The sequence below is a fragment of the Poecilia latipinna genome, unplaced genomic scaffold (genome assembly GCF_001443285.1).
Source record: "Poecilia latipinna isolate Pla-1442-1.1 unplaced genomic scaffold, P_latipinna-1.0 Scaffold103, whole genome shotgun sequence".
Lineage (NCBI taxonomy): Eukaryota > Metazoa > Chordata > Actinopteri > Cyprinodontiformes > Poeciliidae > Poecilia > Poecilia latipinna.
The window spans coordinates 222,921-243,594 of NW_015112719.1; the positions used below are offsets into that span (position 1 = coordinate 222,921).

General features: G+C 40.5%; 3 protein-coding genes across 3 annotated transcripts in view; 1 reads left to right on the plus strand and 2 right to left on the minus strand.

Moving 5' to 3' along the window:
• zdhhc8a (zDHHC palmitoyltransferase 8a) overlaps window positions 1-2,389 on the minus strand; it is a 15,289-nt gene extending 12,900 nt beyond the window's left edge. Inside the window, exon 1 of the mRNA XM_015027504.1 lies at window positions 2,074-2,389. Within this exon, the coding sequence (XP_014882990.1) occupies window positions 2,074-2,177 (104 nt within the window). The 5' untranslated portion in view covers window positions 2,178-2,389. The remainder of the gene's footprint in view (window positions 1-2,073) is intronic.
• A 194-nt stretch (window positions 2,390-2,583) lies between these two features.
• Window positions 2,584-4,076, plus strand: ora5 (olfactory receptor class A related 5). The gene has a single exon (XM_015027508.1). The coding sequence runs from the start codon at window positions 2,822-2,824 to the stop codon at window positions 3,917-3,919; it is 1,098 nt and encodes a 365-aa protein (XP_014882994.1). The 5' UTR covers window positions 2,584-2,821; the 3' UTR covers window positions 3,920-4,076.
• A 1,099-nt stretch (window positions 4,077-5,175) lies between these two features.
• Window positions 5,176-19,795, minus strand: nup155 (nucleoporin 155). Its single transcript, XM_015027512.1, has 34 exons — window positions 19,625-19,795; window positions 19,268-19,435; window positions 18,538-18,675; window positions 18,340-18,436; window positions 18,139-18,209; window positions 17,965-18,057; window positions 17,513-17,776; window positions 17,345-17,418; window positions 16,482-16,573; window positions 16,297-16,394; window positions 16,042-16,209; window positions 15,856-15,956; window positions 15,308-15,478; window positions 15,115-15,225; window positions 14,887-14,981; window positions 14,710-14,795; window positions 14,182-14,323; window positions 14,027-14,093; window positions 13,175-13,290; window positions 11,501-11,604; window positions 11,216-11,349; window positions 10,899-11,090; window positions 9,987-10,125; window positions 9,763-9,898; window positions 9,527-9,680; window positions 9,323-9,427; window positions 8,781-8,935; window positions 8,562-8,691; window positions 8,356-8,469; window positions 7,575-7,695; window positions 7,376-7,486; window positions 6,938-7,074; window positions 6,745-6,851; window positions 5,176-5,886 (listed from the first exon to the last, which is right to left on the minus strand). The coding sequence occupies exons 2-34, from the start codon at window positions 19,407-19,409 to the stop codon at window positions 5,748-5,750; spliced, it is 4,104 nt and encodes a 1,367-aa protein (XP_014882998.1). The 5' UTR covers window positions 19,410-19,435; window positions 19,625-19,795; the 3' UTR covers window positions 5,176-5,747.
• Window positions 19,796-20,674: the final 879 nt, after the last annotated feature.

The window sequence follows — 20,674 nt, forward strand, 5'->3', positions numbered from 1 at the left end:
GCCTTACACGCTCACGCTACTGAATGCTGAAACAGAACTGCTGACAATAACAGCTGCATGAATATTACAGGGGGTGGGGGGGTAGATGGGGCAGATTGACTTTTATGTATAATATCCCTGCAGGTCTTAATTCAGAAGAAATTCACATGTGGCTGGAAGGCTGGAATTATGTTAATGTAGACATTTGGGTTGCAAATACTCATGTAAATGTACATATTCGCATGAATATTCACAGTCTGCAGGAAGAACTTCAAGTGCAGTGGATGTAAAAAAAAAAACTGCCTTGTACATGCCACAAATAAAAGTCGACGCTATACTCTAATGCGCTCCCATGTTGTGAATGTCCCACCCTGCCTGGTTGGATGGATCCAGGTCTTTGTGAGCTCACAGATGCTCAATAATTAAACAATTTGTTGTTGATCCCAGAAAAGTATGGCATCAACTAAAATTCCCAACAATTAATAACATGGCAGGAAAGAGGTGCCCTGCGGAGGATAGTGAAGGGAGCTGAGAAGGTCATTAAAGAGTCTCTGCTTTCTCAGTAGGATCTATTTCAGAGCCGCTGCAGAAATAGGTCACTGAAGTATGTTGAACTAGACTGCACAGAGTTCTACCTGAAGATGTTAACATGCTTTGCTGCTGTTACAATCTGGATTTTAAATGATTTAGGCGAGAAAAAAAAAGACTTATTTGGTATTTTAGGAATATAGATTGTATCTTAATTGGCCTACATATAGAATCTGTACCAAATATAAAATAAATGAAACTTGTTGCCTCACTGATAAGCTCAAATGCTACAACCCCCCAGTCCCAGGAGAAGCAGAATCACTGCTTCATTCATTCATTCATCTGAAGTGTCCTGGATTTGCTGGTGTAGCACTGACGCTCCAGTTAAGTAGTCTTTTCAATCGCTCACATCAGCAGGTCATTGATTTTTTTTTTCTTTCTCTCTGTAGAAATTGAGTTCATAGAAGGAGGGTAGTAGTGGTGGGGAGGGTGCGAGTTCTGAGCATTTTCTGGCACAAATCTGTCTTTAAATCTCCAACCTCTCCAAAAAAAAAAAAAGAAGAAGGAGAGAGTCTCAGGCCTCCGGCTTAAGAAATGAAACAAAGCTTTTATAGATACTAGCAGACTTACTGTGTCCACAGATTCAAACAATCCAGACTATATATATATATATATATATATGTATTTTTTTTTTCTCACATATAAATATATGGGCGAATCACATGGCATCTGCCACTGGATTCTAATCCGCTCCCTCCTCCCTCTCAATCTGGTGTCAGACTCCAGTGGAAATGGTACGGCGGCTGGAGAATACAGGGGGAAACTAGGACAGATCCAGCTCCAGAGGTCAAAGGTCAGTATAGTGGCACAGATGATGATGTAGGAAGCCAGTCAAAGTAAGTCAACGTCGGTTCTTAACATAAAACTCTTCAAATGCTGCATGAGACTAACATAACAAAATCAATTACTTAATTTTTTTTACCACACATTTAATCCTTTTCTCACAAATCACCAAGAATTAGACGAGTTTATTTACCATTTTAAAGCTTTGCATATATTTGACCCATATCTGACACGGGTCTTCCCTCGCAGCGGTGTTGTTGATGTCCAGCTGCTAACTTTATTACTGCACATATTAAATGTGCTATAGATGCACCGCCAAAATGCACTGATGTTTATCGTAGGTGGCTTATCTCCTCAAATGTGCTTAGTGTGAGTCCTCAGGGTGCGCCGGGCAGCCACCCAGGCCAGATGTTGGGGGTCTGCCATCAAAGTGAAATCAGTAATAAATAAATAAATAAATAAATAAATAAATAAAGCAACTTTTATAATATTTTTCAAGGTTTTATTGCTCAATATAAAAGCCTAAATTTGGGGTAACAGGAATAATGTTTACCCTCTAAGCTAATAGCCCGAAAGAAGTGATTTTAGGGATTTAAAAAAAATAATAATAAATAAAAGAAATATGCATTCTGACATTCAGCTGCATGGTTGAACATACCGTGCGGGGACAGACAAAGCACGTCAACGGCACGTTCAGAGCACTTTTCCCTGTGTCGCACTCACGTGAAGACGAAGAACATGGATGTGGAGCCGACCAGGAGGCAGGCGGCCGTGCACACCGGGATGAAGGCGCTGGGCTTCAGCGAGTCGGCGCCGCTGGCGGGCATCCTGTCCTCTCCGCGCTCATCGGGGTCTCACGCCGGCCGAAGGAACCGCAAACGGTGGCCTGTTTAGCCCTTCATACATAGCAGACGGCGTGAAAAGTGAATTCATAGCGTGAGGAGGAGGGGGAAAAAATTACTAATAAAGAAAGAAAAACAGTCTCCGAAAGCATAAGACCCGCAGCTCCGCAGATCGGTCCCGCATCCCCCGTCCCGACTAGTCCAACAGGCTGGCGCACAGATGCGGCTGTACCAGAGGTGGTGCTTCAACTCATGAATGACGTGAAGCGACTCTGACTGAGACCCCCTGCTGTGACCCGATGAACTACTTCACTTCCTATTAGATAGATAGATAGATAGATAGATAGATAGATAGATAGATAGATAGATAGATAGATAGATAGATAGATAGATAGATAGATAGATAGATAGATAGATTTCAAATCTCACAGATGTAAACACATGAAGCTACTTGAGAGATTCTGCCTTCCTCTCCTCTGCGGGGCAACCTGACAGGAAATACTGTTTGGACCTGAAGTTGTTGGGTGGGGCATCTCTGCTCTCTATAAATGCCTGAAGCTTTCTTCAGACCGTACAATCTGTGTAAAACCCTCTACATCACTGTAGCTGGTGCCTGATCCAGTGACAGTATGGATGCAGATAAGTTAGTTGAATCCATCGTCAGAATACTCATGTTCATTGCAGGCATCCTGGGAAACAACTGGCTGGCGATAGCCTCTCTTCCCAGAAAGAAATCTGAAATCCGTACCAATGAGATCCTGTTAATCAACCTGGCCGTCTCCAACCTCATTACCAACTACCTAGTGGACATCCCTGTCACCATGGAAGACTTTGCTGGCCAATGGCTCTTGGGACTGACCTTCTGTGGCATTTTTCGCTTCAGTGCTGACCTCTCAGAGACCAGCAGCCTCTTCACCACCATCATCATCTGCGTCTTTTGGCACCAGAAGCTGGTTGGTTCTCTCAAGCGTGGAGGTGCCCCTGTGCAGCTGGACAACCTGCGTCTGCTGGGGTGTCTACTGGTCGGGAGCTGGACGCTGTCCGTCGTCCTCAGCATGCCTCGCCTCTTCTTCGTTTCACTGGAGGTGACAAATGAGAGCCTTGAACACTGCGTAGATGTCTTCCCCAATGTGCTTTCCAGACAAACATATGAGGTCTTTTTCTTATCACTGGCTAATGCGTTGCCTATTGTAGGGATCTGGGTTGCAAGTATCCAAATTGTCTTAGCTTTGCTCCAACATCACAAGCGCATACAGAGCTCTTCCTCTCATCGGGTCAAGGTTAAACAAGACAAGTCAGAGAGGTCAGTCAGCAGTGTTTCTGTTCAAGACTCCCATAAAGACCTCAAAGAGTCTTCTTCACCAGCTGAGCGTGTTTCTTCTTGTCCAAATGGAGAATGTCTGGGTAAAAGTCCACAGAGTTCTCCCTTAGCCAACAAAACAGATTCCAGAGCAGAAGCTCAACCAAACCACTCAAAGTCCAACCAGATACCCTCGAAGCAGAGTAACAACACAAGCTCTCAGGTGAGGGCAGCAAAGAGCGTGGTGGCTGTGGCCACTGTGGTCCTCCTCTGTTGGATGACTCATCTAATTCTGCGCATCAGCAACAGCATCCAGGATTCATCACTGATGATGGAGCTGGCCAGTTACATCGGAGCCGCCTACACCTGCATCATCCCTTATATTTTTCTGCATGGAGTGAAAAAACTGTCTTGTTCATGTAAATGATAGGAAATGTCAAACGGGACGTCCACGATGCCACAGTTAAGTTCAAGAATATTCTTAAACCTGGTAGTGCTCGATTTAAAGTAATATTTTAATATTTACCAAACTGTTTCTTCTGACTGGAAGTGACGTTTATGTTTTTGATTTGAGGATCCATGGACAGATCCAGGTTTTCCAACCTAAATGACTCAATGGAGCTCTGACCCACACAAATCATCAAAGCATAATTTGAGCAGAAGTTATCAGAAGGGTTTGTTTGTTTGCTGTAATGCCACTCCTACTACTACTAATATTAAGTTTAATAGCTGATGTAGATCAAAGTGAATTTAAAGTTTTGAAGAGATTAAGAAGGTAGTGTAATGGCTGCTTTAACATTTTTGAGCGACTAATTGAATTAAAAACCCTACTATTGATGGCTATAATGCTGCGATGTGGCTGATAATACATAGTGCATCAATTTAACATAATCAAATGCTAAATATGGAAATCACTAGATTTATTACACCTTCATAGACTTTCATCCTTTACAAGATTATTTTGAAAAAAAAATCATCCCTACATAACTAGACATGGTAAATAAAGCAAATGACTTTTCAGACTTCGTATGAACCATGCTATGAATTTATTGTGCCTTTCTGTTAATACTTTCATACAGCAAGATACATTTAGAAAATGCTAGTTGGAAAGCTGAATTTTAAATACTGTTAATTGTATTCTGTATATATTATTCCAGTTTAGGCTGGAAGACTTACAGTTGTAAACAAATCGTTCATAATCTTAGCTGCACTCCACAATATGTAAGGCGGAAAATAACCTAAAAATCTCAAGTCTCAGTTCTGCACAAATATTTAACCTCTACTAAACTATTAGTCTTTTCACCTTACAAGTTTAAAGATTATATCCAAGTCTATTTTTAAAAATGTTAGAAATTAAACATTGTGTTTTTGTGCTCAAGGAAACTGCAATTTATGTCCACACAGCAACAAAATGAGTTTATTTTCCATGAGAATACAAATTAACCATAATTATGCACTAGAGAGCAGCTAATTGGAGACCGACACTAATTAGCACCTTGTTAGTCATTACTGTAGGAAATCCTGAGTGAGGTTTCAAATTAAAGATAACTGCATTGCATGACCAGTGTCACATTAAAGGAGCAACCTGCTGCCCTTCACATCTAATTACTCCAGCAACTTAACATAAGGTCATGCTTTAATAAGAAGAGATCCACAGAAGTCACAACAAGTTAGATTTCTTTCTAAAAATGTTTTATTAGCCCAGCCAAAATTAGGTCTGATTTTTTTTTTTTTTAGTGTAGGTGAAATTATGAACAGCACCAAGTCAAATAGTTGGAAAAAGTCTTATTCATAATGGCACAGTTTTAATATCCAAACAATCATTTTCTGTTAACCCACAGGTTTGCAAGAGAGGTTTTGCAAAGATAATGTTAAAGCCAAGGTATGTACATAAATACAAAATAAACTGATAAAACAGTCAAAACCTTGTGATGCTTGAATCGACTCTGTCCCGAAGTGAGACTCAAATTGAGCTAGCTTTTGATATATGCAACAGATAAACACATTATTGAAAGCCCCTCCATTTCTAGATATCAAACAGCTATTCGCAAACAATGCAAATTACAAGCAGTCTTTTCAAAACTCCGCACAATATTCAAACTAACAAAAAAAACGGTAGGAAATAAGTTATAAAACTTGTCACTTTGCCAGTCTCTCATCACAACAAAAACGATGCCAAGTGTCTTTGTTTAAAGGCCATCAGAGTACGAGCCAGAGGTCAGCCAAATGTTTATTGATGAAGGTTGTGGCTCCTGTCAATGGAGCTTCTCCAGCTTGGCCTGCAGGGACTTGAAGTTGCCGATTATTTGCTGAAGGGCCGAGTTTGGGCTTAAAGACTGCAGCTCCACCAGGTATCCGCAGATGTTGTCGAGGCAAACGTTGGTGAATCGGCGCCTGGAAAATATCACACGACGATAACAGCAGCCTGATGATGCAGATTCATCGTCATACTTGTTTCACAAATCACTACGGTACAGTTATTTACCCAAATGCTGGCTCAACCACAATATTACAACATATAGACATGAAGTGAATGGATTTGTGAAAATGTTCAATAAACTTTACACAGAGAGTAGATCTGACTAAATGCAAACTCATTTTTACAGAAAAATGATCATCATAATGACCAGTTGTTTTTTTTTATGTATCTTTATTTCCTCATAGTCTGCAATTTTTACACACAACCAATCTGGATTGAGGGAAAAGCAAAATTGTATCTTAAATTCTGCAAATGCAAAAAAGGACATTGCAACCGTCACCACCCACAACTTAAAAACCTCAGTTTTTTCTTACGTCGCCCACTATAGGCAAGGAGGTGAAGTGACAGTTAGGTCTGTCACAATAATCAATTAATTGCATGATAAATTAAAACAAACTGAATTATTTCAACTGGCATGATTTATTGTTTATCTCTTTTCTTCTCTCCCATCAAAAACTGGATGATAAAAGTCTTCAGTTTGATGGTCTGGTCTCAACTAGCTCTTTTTTTGAAGGACAATTTTGTTTACAAAAACTTCAAAATTCGTTTTATTTGTTGTTTTGTTTATTTATTTTGGATATTTGAAATTTCTTCCAGGTCTACTGTTAAATGTTCATTAGAATTTAACGTTTGCTAATCTTTTAGGATGCGCTCTTGCAGTATTATTTTGCCATTACCATTGTATTACTTAAAAATGGTCTCAAAACAACAATATTATTGTTTATCGCAATAACTTCTGGAACAATTTATCGTCCAGCAAAGTTTGTGCTGACCTGTCATATGTTGCCACTCTGCTGGGGTCGTCCACATATCCTGAGAGAAGCACATGGATGCACTCCACCAAATGTAGAGGTTTCCTCAACCGAAGCCAGCAGGGATCCTAGGCAACAGCGATCACATTATTTATTGAGGAACATTGTATTATCCATTCATGTTCAAGACAAAATCTGAACTGAAGGGAAATACCCGGGATTTGAAGAGCTGATCGTAAACCTCCAGAAGCCGTGGCAGCTGTACTCCGATCTCCAGCATCGTAAACGTGACAAATCCCACATCCCAGTTCAGTCGGCAGACTTCCTGCTCCAGAAACTTTACAAGAAACTCTGCAATCATAACACATCGCTCCTCGTTAACACGGCACACTCGTCATGTTGGCACCTGGGGAAAGAACTGTTTATGTCCCAAAAAACCAAAGACAATCTTCCTCGAATCAACGTCTCCACAGACATGACATGTTTGAACAGGCTGCTTGTAAAATGTGGATAATTAAGAGCATGAGCAGTTGTTTGGTTAAACAGACCTGCGCCTCGGGGACACGCTCACTTAAAACACGCAGAAAGGATGCCTAATTATAATACTAAATTGCAAACAACAATCCTAAAACTGAACATGACTGAAACATACCCAGAGGGAAGTATCTGGGTGTTCCAGCGTAAATCTTCCCCAGTGTAACCAGTTTCAGATTGAGGGACCTCATCCTGTCTGCTGGACTCATGGCCACACTGTCGCTCAGCTCTGGAAGACAAAACACCCGAAGAGTAAGGGACGTGTGTTGAATAGAGACAAAGAAGAAATATTCCACAGGATCTTGATTTTAATTCACCTTTTTCCAAGATCTCCTGCCATAGCGAGTGGACAAGGATTTGGTCAGAGTGTCCTGCACAGTGGATTATGGCCAGCTTGCACTCGGACAGTTTATAATGGTCAGCAAACTCTCCGTAGAGCTGTGTGGCAGAAAAAAAAAATAAGATAATTTTACATTCCCAATCACAAGATTCATACACTTTTCCCACAGTAAAATTTAAGCACTTTCCAGGTTCGATTTGAAACTTTTCCAGCGCCAAACTTTGGAGATGGAACCAATAAAAATGAACTACAGAAGCTACATTCTACAGCAGACGCAAGGTGAAGTAAAATATAGCACAATTTTATGTTTTGAAATGTCTCAATCACACATGATCATAAATGATCTTCCTGCTCCTATTAAATGCTTAAATACAATCTACAAAGAAAGTTACAAAAGCAACAATGAAATGTTCCCACAAAGTTTTCTGGCATTTAGCAAATAGAAATTAATTTTTGTAATTCCAACAAGAAAAGTTTAAATTAACTTCACACAGTGAGAAGATCAATTTGAACATCTTTTTTATTAGGAGTATGAAAACATCTGGTTTCAACTATAAATAAAGTTTTCCAAGTTTAGGCTTTCAATCAAACGTTAAATTGCAGTTTATTAGAAAACTGTGCCGTTAGAATATTAAGCACTTTGAAGGACTTTACACAGAAATCAAGCACTATCCAAATAACTGAAATTCAAGCATTAAAGGATCTTAAGCACCCATGTGAACCCTGCGATCAACAGTAAAAATTGTATTTGGAGGTACCTTTGTAATGTCCATAAGCTCAGAGTCTAGTTGTGAGATGGCGTTTTTCACTGAGGGATGACTGGAGTACTGTCTGATCAGGGTTTCCTGGATCTGCAGTTGAATGCGGACAAGCTGGAAGAAAGTGGAAACATGCAAACATTAAAGAAGCTCCCAAAGTGATCTCAGGTTAGGACGCCTCGTGGCTTTCAGCCAGGCTGACGTACCTCCATCTTTTCCTCCAGTTCGTGAAGGAATTCTCCGTCAGACGCCTGAGCAGAGATGCAGGAGGAACTCTTTGCAGACAGGATGGCTCGAGCAATGTACTCCAGACGCTGCTTCAAGGAGATCTCAGTGCTGGAACATCCAAGTGAAAAAAAAATCATTAAAAACTTGATGTGAAAAAAGAAAACACAGGTAAAACTTTTCTCCTGTTCTGCTCAGACCTGTGCATGTCAGCGAGGCGGGCCAAGACGTGAGCTGCTTTGCCAAAGTTGCGGTTCTTCTCGTAGTAGCGCCACAACAGGTCCATGTTGTGAACCTTGCTCTGGTCCTGTTTTATTATATGCATCAGGTGTTCTTCAAGGTAAGGGGAATTCACCTGGGAAACAGAAGTCAAAAAAGGTTCAAGATTTATGGGGATTTTAAAAGAATACAAATAGGTAGGTATACATTCGAGCATTTCATCCAGAGTGAAAATGTCAAATGTGTGCGCCCAAACTTGCTTAAAAAAAAAAAGGAAGAAAGGATTTATCATTCACAGCTAGCAAATAGTAGAATGTGAAAAGCTTAGAATGAATGAAAAGTCTATGCAATTTCCTGTTTGGATAATATATGAACATTTTATCTCTTCAGAAATCCAGTTCTACCTCATTTTAGCCCCCTAGACACAAAACAGGTCTGTGTGAAAATCCCCTCAAGTCCTAAAAAAGGTGCATTTTGAGAAAAACGAGCACTGATTCAAAGAGAGACTACATGGTTGAATTACCTCCAGCAGCTTGTCCGTCAGGTCAGCCTGGATCAGCCAGTTGTACAGGGCGATGTGAAACAGCTCGTCCTGGGACCTCTGGGCCAAGCCGAGCATCTGCTCAAACTGCAGGGCAGTGACAGATTCTCATTAGAAATGCAGATCATTTACATAAGGATGAAGGGAAGTCAGCAGCTGACCCCCCTTCCCTTCTTTTTAACTCACGTGTGCTGTAGCTTCTTCATTGCTTAGCATGTTAGGATCCGAGGTCATGACGGGGGGTCCGGGTTGCTTAGGAACGCTGGGCGACTGAGGGGCAGCTTTGCTCTGGTTCACCAGCTCCTGCATGGTGTCTGTGATGCACTTATAACAAGAAAGCCTGGAAAATAAGAGGAAGTTAGTTTGTGACGACAGCCAGCACAGACACAGAGAACTGTAGGGTTGTGTCTTTGTGGTCTTACCTTTCCTGGAAGGCCTGCAGCCCCACCTTGTCCTCCTCAGGCTCTCCGTTTTTATAGAAGTGGGGTCCGAGCCTCTGTGGATCCTTTTTGTCTGCTGCTGTGAGGCACAACTCAAGAACTCCTTCGTAGAAACGCACTGAAATGACAGAAAAGCATTAGCAAGTCGAAGGCTAAAAAAAACAAACAAAAAAATACAGAAAATGTGGCAGGCAAACCCACAACACCTTGTCTGTACTGGGAGCAAACAAGCGGCAGGTCTGTATGTTGGCTGATCTGTTGGTAGAGCTGTAGAGACTCTCTCAGCGTTCGCTCCTTCTCCACTTTGTTCTGGATCTGCTTCGAGCTCTGCAGCAACTCGTTGGCCTAAGAACAGGAAAATATACGGTCAACAAGACCTCGGCTTCCCAAAAGTCTTTGCAGATTGGATGAAGCAATCGGATTAATCGGGAGGAACTGATTATTGAAATAACCGTCAACTAATTTAGTAATAGATTAATCCTTAACTGGAATATACTGATAAAAAAAAGGGAAATTTGCTGAAATAACAGTAATTAAGCCAAAACTGAACAAAAAAATCTCTTCAAGTGGCATGGTTTTAGCTTCACCTGATTCAAATTCTGTAAAAGAAAATCTCTCAAGAACCTTTTGCTGTCCAATCATTAATCAAGTAATAATAAATAATAATACAGATCAGCCTAACACTGCATTAATGTTAAGCCAAGCAGAAAGAGCTGAGCTTTTCACCCGTCGATGTTGTATTGTTTTAGTTGCAGATGCGTTCTTTGACGTAATACTTTTGCATTTTAGGCAATAAAAACAAGAGAATGGAATCATTGTTTGCATTTTAAAAAAAAAATGTATTTAGAATATTGCATAAAAAAGGCCGAAATGCTAAAACTTTTGTTTCCTAATTAACCATCAGAATAATAAATTTAAATAATCGTTGGTTGCAGCAATAAAGAGCACACTGTTCAGGTTTTAATCTGTACAAAGCTCTCTAAAACTCTGTATCATTTTATTCATCATTTAATTTTTATGCTACTTTGTGTTGGTCCATCACTGAAATGAAACGCATGGACAACTGTGACCGTAATGCAACGTAACATGGAGAAGCATTTACGATGCGCCGCGCGTACCTTTGAGCAAACGCTGTCGTCGGTGCTGTACAGCAGCGGACAGAGGTCTCGGAGGTGATTGCTGATGGCGTCCACAGAGGCGTTGTCTTTAATATAGACATTAATAAGGCCTGTGACTAGAGCTCCAGATAACTCCTTGCCTCTGGTCACTATATCCTTAAAACATGCCCCCTTCATTTGCTCTTGAAACTCCTGTGAATGAAAAAATGGCACCAAGCACAAATGAGGCAGAAGAGCATTTTTTTTTTTTTTTGGCTCAAAGCAAGGAAATAGGATACATCTACTTAGAATAGGCAAGTATTTGTGCTCACAAGTACCTTTGGCAGCTCAGACATAATGAGGCTGAAGTGATGATCGCAGAGGAGTTTCCAAAGTGCCAGAGTTTGGTAAGAGCGATACACAAGCTGCTGGATGCCCTGCAGAGACGCTTTCTCATAGACCTGAGCCTTAGCTGGAGAACGAAATGGGAAATTAATCTTGTACAAGAGAAGAACTGAAGAGTAAGCCCATTAGTGTTCAGTGAACAGCGCTGACTACAAAGTAAATACGTCTTTCCTTTGTGGCCTTTCTATGAAAAGACAGAGGGAAGTGCTGAAACTCACTGTGATATTTCCTCTGGAGCTCCTGCTGCACCTGCTGGGAGCTGGCTCCGTCAGGGCGCATAAATCCCAGCAGCCTTTGCTGCAGGTTGGCGGGGGAGCTGAAGCTAACGAGGGCCAGAACAGAAGGAAAATCATGCAAGTTTAAAAAGGAGGCAAGAGAGAGACACAAAGAGATGGCAAAGTCATATTAGAAAGTGAAGAAAGTTCAGTTTCCAGGTCAGAAAGCCCATGGAAATCAAATATTTTAAATGATTTTTAACAGCTTTGATTGGCACAGTACTAGAACAAAACATAAAATTGTGATATTGTTAAAATATTGCAATGATGAATCCAATCAGGGTTTTCCCCAGCACTGTTTTTGAGTTTAGCATCTTTGTCATAAAGACATGTAAGATATATTGACCACATTGCATTTGAAATATAATATCCTACCAAATATCATATTCAGTTGTGCTTTTCAATGCCAACCATAAACAAACTTTGTTGCACAACAAAAACAGTTGTAATCTGCAGAGTTCTTCAGGTATTATTATTATCTCCTGTTCCAGTGTCTAATGAGAGTGCAGTCAGCTGGAGGAAAAGCAGTGGAACCAGCGTCCTGCAGCTGCTTTTTTTTTTTTTTTTTTTATTTTGCACCCAGTCTGACTGATTCATCTTTCAAATCTCTGAACTTGTTTTCCTTCTGATTAAAACACAGATGGGCAGAAATGGTCACCGAAATAACTCTGACACATTTTCTGTATATTTAGTCCAAACTGCCCAGCTCATCTGCCTCCTCAGATGGATTTCTCTTTTTAAAATCCCATCTGAGGAAGCAGAAGAGCTGGATGCTGAATGCTGCTGCTGATGAGAGCTAATGATGTGCTGGTAACCAGGCTCAAGTAGCTCAAATGAAAAAGGCCTGCAGCTTTATTCCAGCAAAACAAACCCTCACTGCAGGGCTTGTTATCATAAAGTTCCTCCACATTCCTCAAGTCGAAGCGCCAAACTTTCCCACACTAAGGTCTAACTTTTTTTTCCTCATGTAGTTTTTTATAATATTGGAGACATTTGCATAAATAGCTGAGCTTTACCAACTAATCGATTGTGTCGCAATTAATTCTGCGGTTTGGTAAATAATTATTTCAGACTTTTTACTATACTGTTTTCACAACCAGACCTATGACACCATAAACTTGATATCCGTATTTACCACCATTTTTATTGGCTCTACATTTATTGTGTCCAAGCAAATATAGAGATGAGCAACAATCGATGTATTATTTGACATTTAAAAAGAAGGTCCAGCTTACACACAATTTTTCTTAAAACCCAGAAGAATTGTTGCATCAATTTAGGTTCTAGTATGGGGAACCAAATACTATGAATTTGATTCAACTGTAAATCACAGTAAAAAGCTCTTCGCTTTTAGATAAGGGAATTTTAGATTAAATGTCTGGTAACCAAAACTGTGGACATAAATTGGACTTAGATAAAATGTGGGTGTAGCTTTACGTTTTAATGGCTCAATTTAAAAATAACGGATGCATTTTTTTTTTTTTTATTACACTCAAGTTGACAAATATAAAAATATAAAATGACTGTTGTCATTAAATAACAGGTGAAGTAGAGATCAGCTGCCAAAACAAAAACACTGTTCTGATGAAACACTTTCAGGAAACGGCTCTTTCTTACCTTGCAGCACCAAGAGAAGACGGACTGAGCTGAGAGTTTTTATCAAGGAACTCCTGTAAACCTCTGAGCTGCAGGAGGATGGCCTCCAGCTCAAACGAGTCAACGGTGCTTTCCAACTGTGAGGGCAATGAATTAAAAAAAATAATAAATATTTTTAAAAAAAAGGCTACTTCAGTATATCATATGTGCTGTAGAACAGAAACCAATAATTTCCTTTAATCCCATTTTGAAATCAACTAAAACTGATAGATGCTCCCAAGAATCCCAGAGCTTGGGGGGGGAAAAAAAAAAAAAAAAGCCCAGTAAAATTACCAATCTTCAATCTGAAAGTGTGTTACGAAGAGGGAGCAGTCTACAAATGTCACACAGTAATTCAGGCATTGGCTCAAACGGCCGACGAGACACTGATCAAATTCCCTCAAAACTCAGGTGTAATTTTCTCAAATTGAAATCCAGGTTTGTGTCATCAAGACGTGTAAAAGTCAATAACTGTAATGCTAATGGAGGGAACAGAGCCCGAGAGAGGAGATCATATCCTTGTGCAGAATGTTAAATACTCGCATGGCGCCATCAGAAATCTCTACGGCACAATGTCAGATAATTAGTCTTCGGAATAATGGCTGTATGTGAACACTATGCCGTTGATTTCCATATATGTTAAGTTAAAACTATAGGTGTGCTTCCAAATTAGGATCCTTTTCTGAGAACTATGAAAGTTTTCTGAAGCTGTTATGACCATCCTGCATCTCCACTGCACTTACCAGAGAAAAAAAAATAGTGGAAAAATAGAGGTAGTACTTTTTCATTTACCAGGAACATCTGGATGGAGTTTTAAAGTGTCATTGCACTTACAATTCTGACAGTCTGATTTCCGTTGCTCATCGTTTTCTCAAAAGCAAGGCTCCCGTCCCAAAGATTCCTGTTAGCGTAGAAGGAAGCATATTTAGAGGTCAACACAGGCAAACGTAAAACATGCAGATCTGGAGGAGAAAATCATGCAGAATTACCCGAGAATGCGAGCAAAGTAGATGCAGATGCCGTTGTGTTTTCCGGAGAAAATCACCTCAGGCCCAGCCGACATGGGAGTGATGGGTGCAGATCCAGACTGCATCGGTGCAAATGGTGTTGCAAACGCAGGAGGCACCACACCTGAAACGGGTAATGAAAATAAATGAAAAAATAAATAAATCATGTCCTGTCATAGTGTGAATGGGGTTTTAGACTTTATGACAACAGTTTTATTTTTTTTTAAAACGAGGATGCATCTCCAACTAAGCCTCTCGCAATAAGCAATTAATTAATTGATCACAAGATAAATTAAAATAAGCTCAAAAACTTCCATTCTGATTAATATTTTTTGAAAGGCAATAACTGATTCGAACAATATTAAAGTTCATTAACCTTTATCAATATTTTACTACAAAATGGTCTCAGAAACAACATTATCATTTCTTGCATTTATTTCAAAGATGACTTATCACTCAGCAAAATATGTTATTGCAACAGATCCATCTCCAACAAATCTTTACACTGACCCGGTGCTGGAGAGCTCATCACAGGCCCAACAGTACTGGGTGTTGCCATGGCAGCAGGAAATCTCATCTGTGCTTCTCCTCCATATCTAATCCCAACACGTAAAAGAAAGAACAGTCTTTAGTTTGCACATAATGCGAACCATCACGGCTATGCAGGGGCAAGAATCATCATCTGACCTGAAGAAAGCTCTGGTGGCCCACTGGGAGACCTCTCTGTCACAGGCGGCGTTGGAACACGCCAGGATGAGCGCTGTGGCACAGGCCTGCTCCTCCTGAACAAAACAAGATAAATGTGTAGATGTATTAGAACATGTTGCTTAGATACGTGCATAATGCAGGTTAAAAAAAAAAACAACAACACATCAAGGCTCTTTAAGCATCAACAGCAGCAGAAAAGCTCTTTACCCTGTGCAGCTTGAAGAAGCGCTCGATATCCTCACTTTCTCCTGCAGCGCAGCTGACCAGGAGGTGGCGCAGCTGGTCAACCGGACGCAGTTTCTGAAAGATGTGGCTTCCCTGAAAGGTAGAAAGAGTTTAGAAGAAACTCTTAAACTAAGATTAAACTTTAAAGGGATGAGGAGTGACTGCGGTTTTTAACCTTTGCGGAAAGGAGGACGAATTTCTGCGCGGGAACGTTGTGCTGCTGGACGACCACGGGCGAATCTGTGATGGAGATATGCTCCTTGTTGAGAGGAGTAAAAAACTTGGGAGGCTTTTCGTCGTTAAGGGCACAAAGAGCCCAAGAGTGTCCATCAACATTTGACATCATCTGCAAAAGAAATGTACAAGAAAATAAACATATCGCAGCAATAGTTAATAATAAGCTCATGAAGGGGAAGAATGGAATAATATTTGGAGCTTTTCACACCAAATCTCAGTCGCTGCGTTTTCAGGTTGGATTGATGACATAACATATGTTTAGTGGTTCTTAACAGGAGTCGACTTTAATGCAGATTTTCTTCATCCACAATGAATACATAATATGTTGAGTAAATAACTTCTTGCAATCTGATTGTACATGTGTGGTTTTCCTTTATCCTGGATAAATACAGGTTAAATAAATTATAAATGTAGCTAAAATGTCTCCACTACATACAAGTCTCCTTATTTGAATATTCTAATTTCTAATTGTTTGTCATCTTCAACCTGAGTTTCCATCAGGGGTTTCTTGAAGGGAAAGGAGTCGTGGTTGATGCACCACAGAATGTCACTGTCCTCCGTCTCCGAAGCGGCCATGAGGAGAACGCCTGCAGCATCAGACGTTTAATTTCACATCAGTAACAGAAATCAGACAAACATAGCTAAATTTGGGAATCACATCTGGTCTCCAACCTTTGCTGTGCAGAGCTTTGTGGACTTTGGAGGGCTTCTGCAGTGTGGAGGAGGCGGAAAAACCAGGCGGCAGCCGAACGTGGATCAACGACAGCAGGCTCGGGCGAACGGCGACGTGCTTCTGGTGCTGAGGTGCAAAAGGCGCGGTGGTGAAGTACAGGCGCACACCTGCAAAAACAAAAACAACAAGGTCACTACAAACTTCCAACTAAAAAAATAAAATAAAGATCTGTCTCCTCAGCATCAAATTTTTACCTGCATGAGTAACGGCAAGCAGGTGGCAATCCAAGGACTCCGATCTGTCAATGACTGAGATTTGGACGATGGGTTTGAAGACCGAACGATCAATTGTCCTAAAAACAAGGTTGTACAAAAACGTTGGTCAGAATGCGAGGACACTGACTGACGCAAAAGGAACAAACCTGTACACCCCAATGTACCGAGCAATGTTTCCTGCAGCCGCTATGATGGAGCTCTGCGACATTGTCGCCACCCGACTCATCCCTTGCCCATCAGCACCCAGATCATACACCTAGGAAAAAATAGAGAAATATTTTAGCTCACTGTAGAATTTTGTGTGTGTGAAGGTCGTAATCCAAATAACTAGACGCAATAGTCTGGATTCACTTGAACAGTTGTTTAACTCTGGAGAAACATTGTATGGACAATTCCCACAATGATGAGAGCAATGTTTGAGGCAAGCTTTTCAAACCTAGCAACAGGGTAGCAACTGCAAACAACATGTGGTTTGCTTGCCCCTTTTCTAACATCAAAGTGTAAAAGCATTAAAGCCTTCTAACGTCAATGCTTTGGAGCTCAACACCAGAATAATTCATTGAAATAACATGATAAACATTCAGAAACCTGTGGAAAAATCTTTGCTAATAAAGATTTTTATACTTTATGCCCCTTTCACATAGTTTCATTATCTTTAGACACCCATCTTATTTCCTTTCAGAACAAAATTTTTATTTGAATGAAAAGAACTTCACATCTAAATCTGCAAGAGGTGAGAATATTTTGGGCTCATTTTTAGATGATTGAAACTTGCACAGAGTCGGATGCCCCAGCAAGAAAATAATTACAAACACACATCAAAACTAGTTTTGAAAAGGAATAAGAAGGTCAGCATTAACCCTCCAGAGATCTATTGCAAATTCAAACCTGTGCACCCAATTCTTCTTTAAACAAAAAAAAAATCACAGAAATTATCTCTCAACCTGAAAACAGAAGAGCTGAAAAGCATCTTTCACAGCTCAAAATTTGGGCGTATGTAAACTTCTGATCAGAGCTGCAGTCATACCTGTAGGACGTCTTTCTCAGAGCGGGTGAAGAGTGTGTTGCGAGAGTTATCGATCGCAATCTGCACAATGGGATCTGCGGAGAACGGGGCCAAAAACAGCATCATCAAACAGAAACGTTTGACTGCCAAAAGCTTCATTTCATGTGAAAATGTGTTCCTTCCTCTCACCATCTTCAGAAAAAGAAAACTGGAGCACAGAGGGGATGAGGAAGGACAAAGAGCTTTTGGAGTGGTTAATTTTTCTGCAGCGCTGGCTGAGCCAGCCCGCCTCCGCCTGGTAAGCTATCTCATAGAGACAACCGTCCTTTCCTGCCATGAAGATGCGTCCCAGATCCGTAGAGGTGATGGACAGGATGTAGGTGTTGTCTGTTGGGATTGAGAAGAGGGGGTCCGGCAGAAGCTGCATCCCACCAGACATGCTGTCATTTAATGCTGTAAAAAGATGGAGACATAAAAATATGTTACCTTGGTTTTATTAAAGGTAGTTTGACCAAATCCTAATAAAAATAGGCATCAATATTAAGCTTCTGGCTGCATTTTTTTTAAAGGTATGACTTATGCAAATAACACTCAGAAACATCAAGAAAAATTAAATGCTCCAATAAATAGGACAAACTTACCAGCTTGGCTCTTGGGGAAACTCAGTCCAAGGATTACTACATCCACAGATGTGGCTAAAACCAGGAGGTAGTGGATATGGGGCTGTAAAATCCCTGAGAAGACAAAGGAAAAAGAGCTCAAACTCAAATAAAAAGGGAGGAAAAATACAGATGCAAAAACATTTTTGCGCATACCTTGTTTTGGTTTAACAAGACCCACAGCTAGAATCGTTTCAATTAGGCCATCAAAGTAGGCCACATCTCCCCTATAAATATCACAAGAAAGGAAGAGACAGACATTATAAACAAAGGCTCAAATGAAATTGGTGAGGACCAATAATCTGTTTCAGCAGGTTTTGAGAAACATTTCAAATGACAGCGTCAAATAATACCAACCCGTCTTCGTAATTCCACATGAAGATATCGTTGTCGATTGTGAGCCACGCTCGAGAGATCTCAGGAAAAACCCCCATCATGCAATTAAACTGCATATCTGTAAGACGGTTAAGCTGAAAATCGAAAAGGAGAAAACAAAACATGCTTTTCTGGTATGAAACCACAGGACAACCATTCACTAAATGACTGAAAGGATACGGCTGAACTGCTCCACCAGCTCAGGGGGCAGTGGGATTCTTCTGACTGCGCTGAGTTCTGGGAGGTTTGGTACGCTGAGCAGGCCGGGTCCCTGGAGAGGGTAGTCCATGTCCGACACGCCAGAGATGGACGGCATGTCTGTTAATGAACAAATAAAATTAAGAAATGGGTCAGTCTGTGTATAAAATGATTTCTCAGCTCAAACATAAACAGAGCTGCGCAGTGTATCAAATAAAAGTCATCGCTACGTCACTGAGTGCATTGCAATCGCAAAGGATGCTTGAACATAATAACTGGTTGGATGTTATTCTGTAGGTATCATGCATGCCAATATTGCTTCTGTTCTGCAGGACACACTGTGAAAGAAGAATCAGGAAAATAGGGTTTATCATAATAAATATAAACACTGCTATCGAATAGCAGTGTTTATGTGCACGTCACCTGAAAATGCCTTACAAATACAGAATAGCTAGTCATTTGCAAGATTGCACAAATTGATTTTGTGGCGGCTGCAATTTGCTATGGTGTGCAATAGGGAGTCTTGCATTTAAATGTACATTTCACACCCATTTGAGGGGGGGATTAACATTTTGAGTGTTTAACTGAGCAAATCATTTAGTTTCTGAGAAGTTTAAAAGTAATGCCCAATTGGTGTGAAGAGGTGTTTTCACTTCCCAGACCCGCCCATTCCTCCTATCCTCTGAAGTTAGGGATGAAAATTCAGACTTACTGTGTGACGGGACGCTGAGCAGCTCGGACAGGTCAGGAAAGCAGCGGTCATCCTGCAAGTGTCTGTCTATCAACCGGGCAGAGTTATCCAGCGCCTCGGCGAGCGCAGATGCGGGGCTGCTGGCTCCAGCGACGGACGGCATGGCAGGGAAAACCACCGCTGACTAACCTGGGAGTCGAACAAAGACGTGTCCGAGCAAATTAAAATATTTTATGAGTCAAACTTAGCCGATGCTAGCAAGTTCATATAGCGCCGGTTAGCTGACTGGTGGAGTTATGCATGCAATATGTAGCATTCAAGCTAACAACTGGCTACATGTCAAAAACACTGTTCTTAAAAGTAAATTAGTTAGTTTACCAGGATGCAAATGTTCCGCGCGGGTCTGACTTTGCTAACTGAGGCGTTTTGTTACGTCTATTGTGCTGCAAATTTAAACAAAAACACCCGGCATACACACATACAAGCAACTAACAACCCGCCAACCTCATGCGCGGAAGTTTTCTTCTTTACTCTCTAATGATTTGCTGTTTGAGATCGAGAAAAGGTGGTGCTGCCACCCACTGGTCTGAACAATCAGACCATTGTTTAATGGTAGTAGGCAAGTAATGTTTTGGTGCATTACCGCCACCTACTGGAATGGAGACTGAACAATCATATTGTTCTAAAAGACGTACTATTCTTTTCAGTATTTATAAGAAAAGATACTACACATGTAGGAAAACAATAGGGAACATTTATGTGCTGATAATATTTATCATAGCCTGTAGAGCTATTAATTGTTAATAGATTTTTTCTTTATCTCTTCTTTAAAAAAAAATCATAGGCTTTTCATTGCTTTTTTCACATCTTTTTAACCATTTTAGAGAACTGTTACTGTGTCTCAGGCATAAAAAGACTTCTGAAATTAATCAACCCACCAATAATGTCTACAAATAACAAACTTGAATCTGTTGCCATTTTGTTACTACGCCTCCCAGAAGCACAAACAAGTAGTAAAGATAACACTATATCACAAACGTAACATAAACACAAATCAGAAAACGTTTTGCACATTCAAATTAGAGCTACCAATAACTCCAAACCTGAGTTGTAAAACTAGTCTTGTTGGTTTTAAAATGCAACTTTAAAGAAGTCTGATCCTATAGACAACAGGAGATAAGTAGCTGAACAAAGCAGATAAAAAAAACAGTCCAAGGAGAAAAAATGTCAAAGTATTTCTGCAAAAACTAACACAATACGTAGAAAAGAATAAGAACGATCAATTGTAGTATAAGCTCCACCGGAGGGGTGGTAGGACACTTAATTGTTGCCCTGCGCTATAAAACACCAAATCAACTGTATATTAAAACAGTTTTAGCACAGATCCTGTACCGCTATCCCCATAAATAGCTCATGTCAAACGTAACA

Excerpts from the sequence above, each read along its gene's own strand:
- nup155 (XM_015027512.1), bottom strand. The coding sequence starts at position 19,409 with ATGCCGTCCGTCGCTGGAGCCAGCAGCCCCGCATCTGCGCTCGCCGAG. Across the intron at positions 14,324-14,709 it reads GATGAGCTCTCCAGCACCGG|GTGTGGTGCCTCCTGCGTTT; the intron begins GTCAGTGTAAAG and ends TACCCGTTTCAG. Across the intron at positions 7,075-7,375 it reads ACCCAGATACTTCCCTCTGG|AGTTTCTTGTAAAGTTTCTG; the intron begins GTATGTTTCAGT and ends TTATGATTGCAG.
- ora5 (XM_015027508.1), top strand. The coding sequence starts at position 2,822 with ATGGATGCAGATAAGTTAGTTGAATCCATCGTCAGAATACTCATGTTC.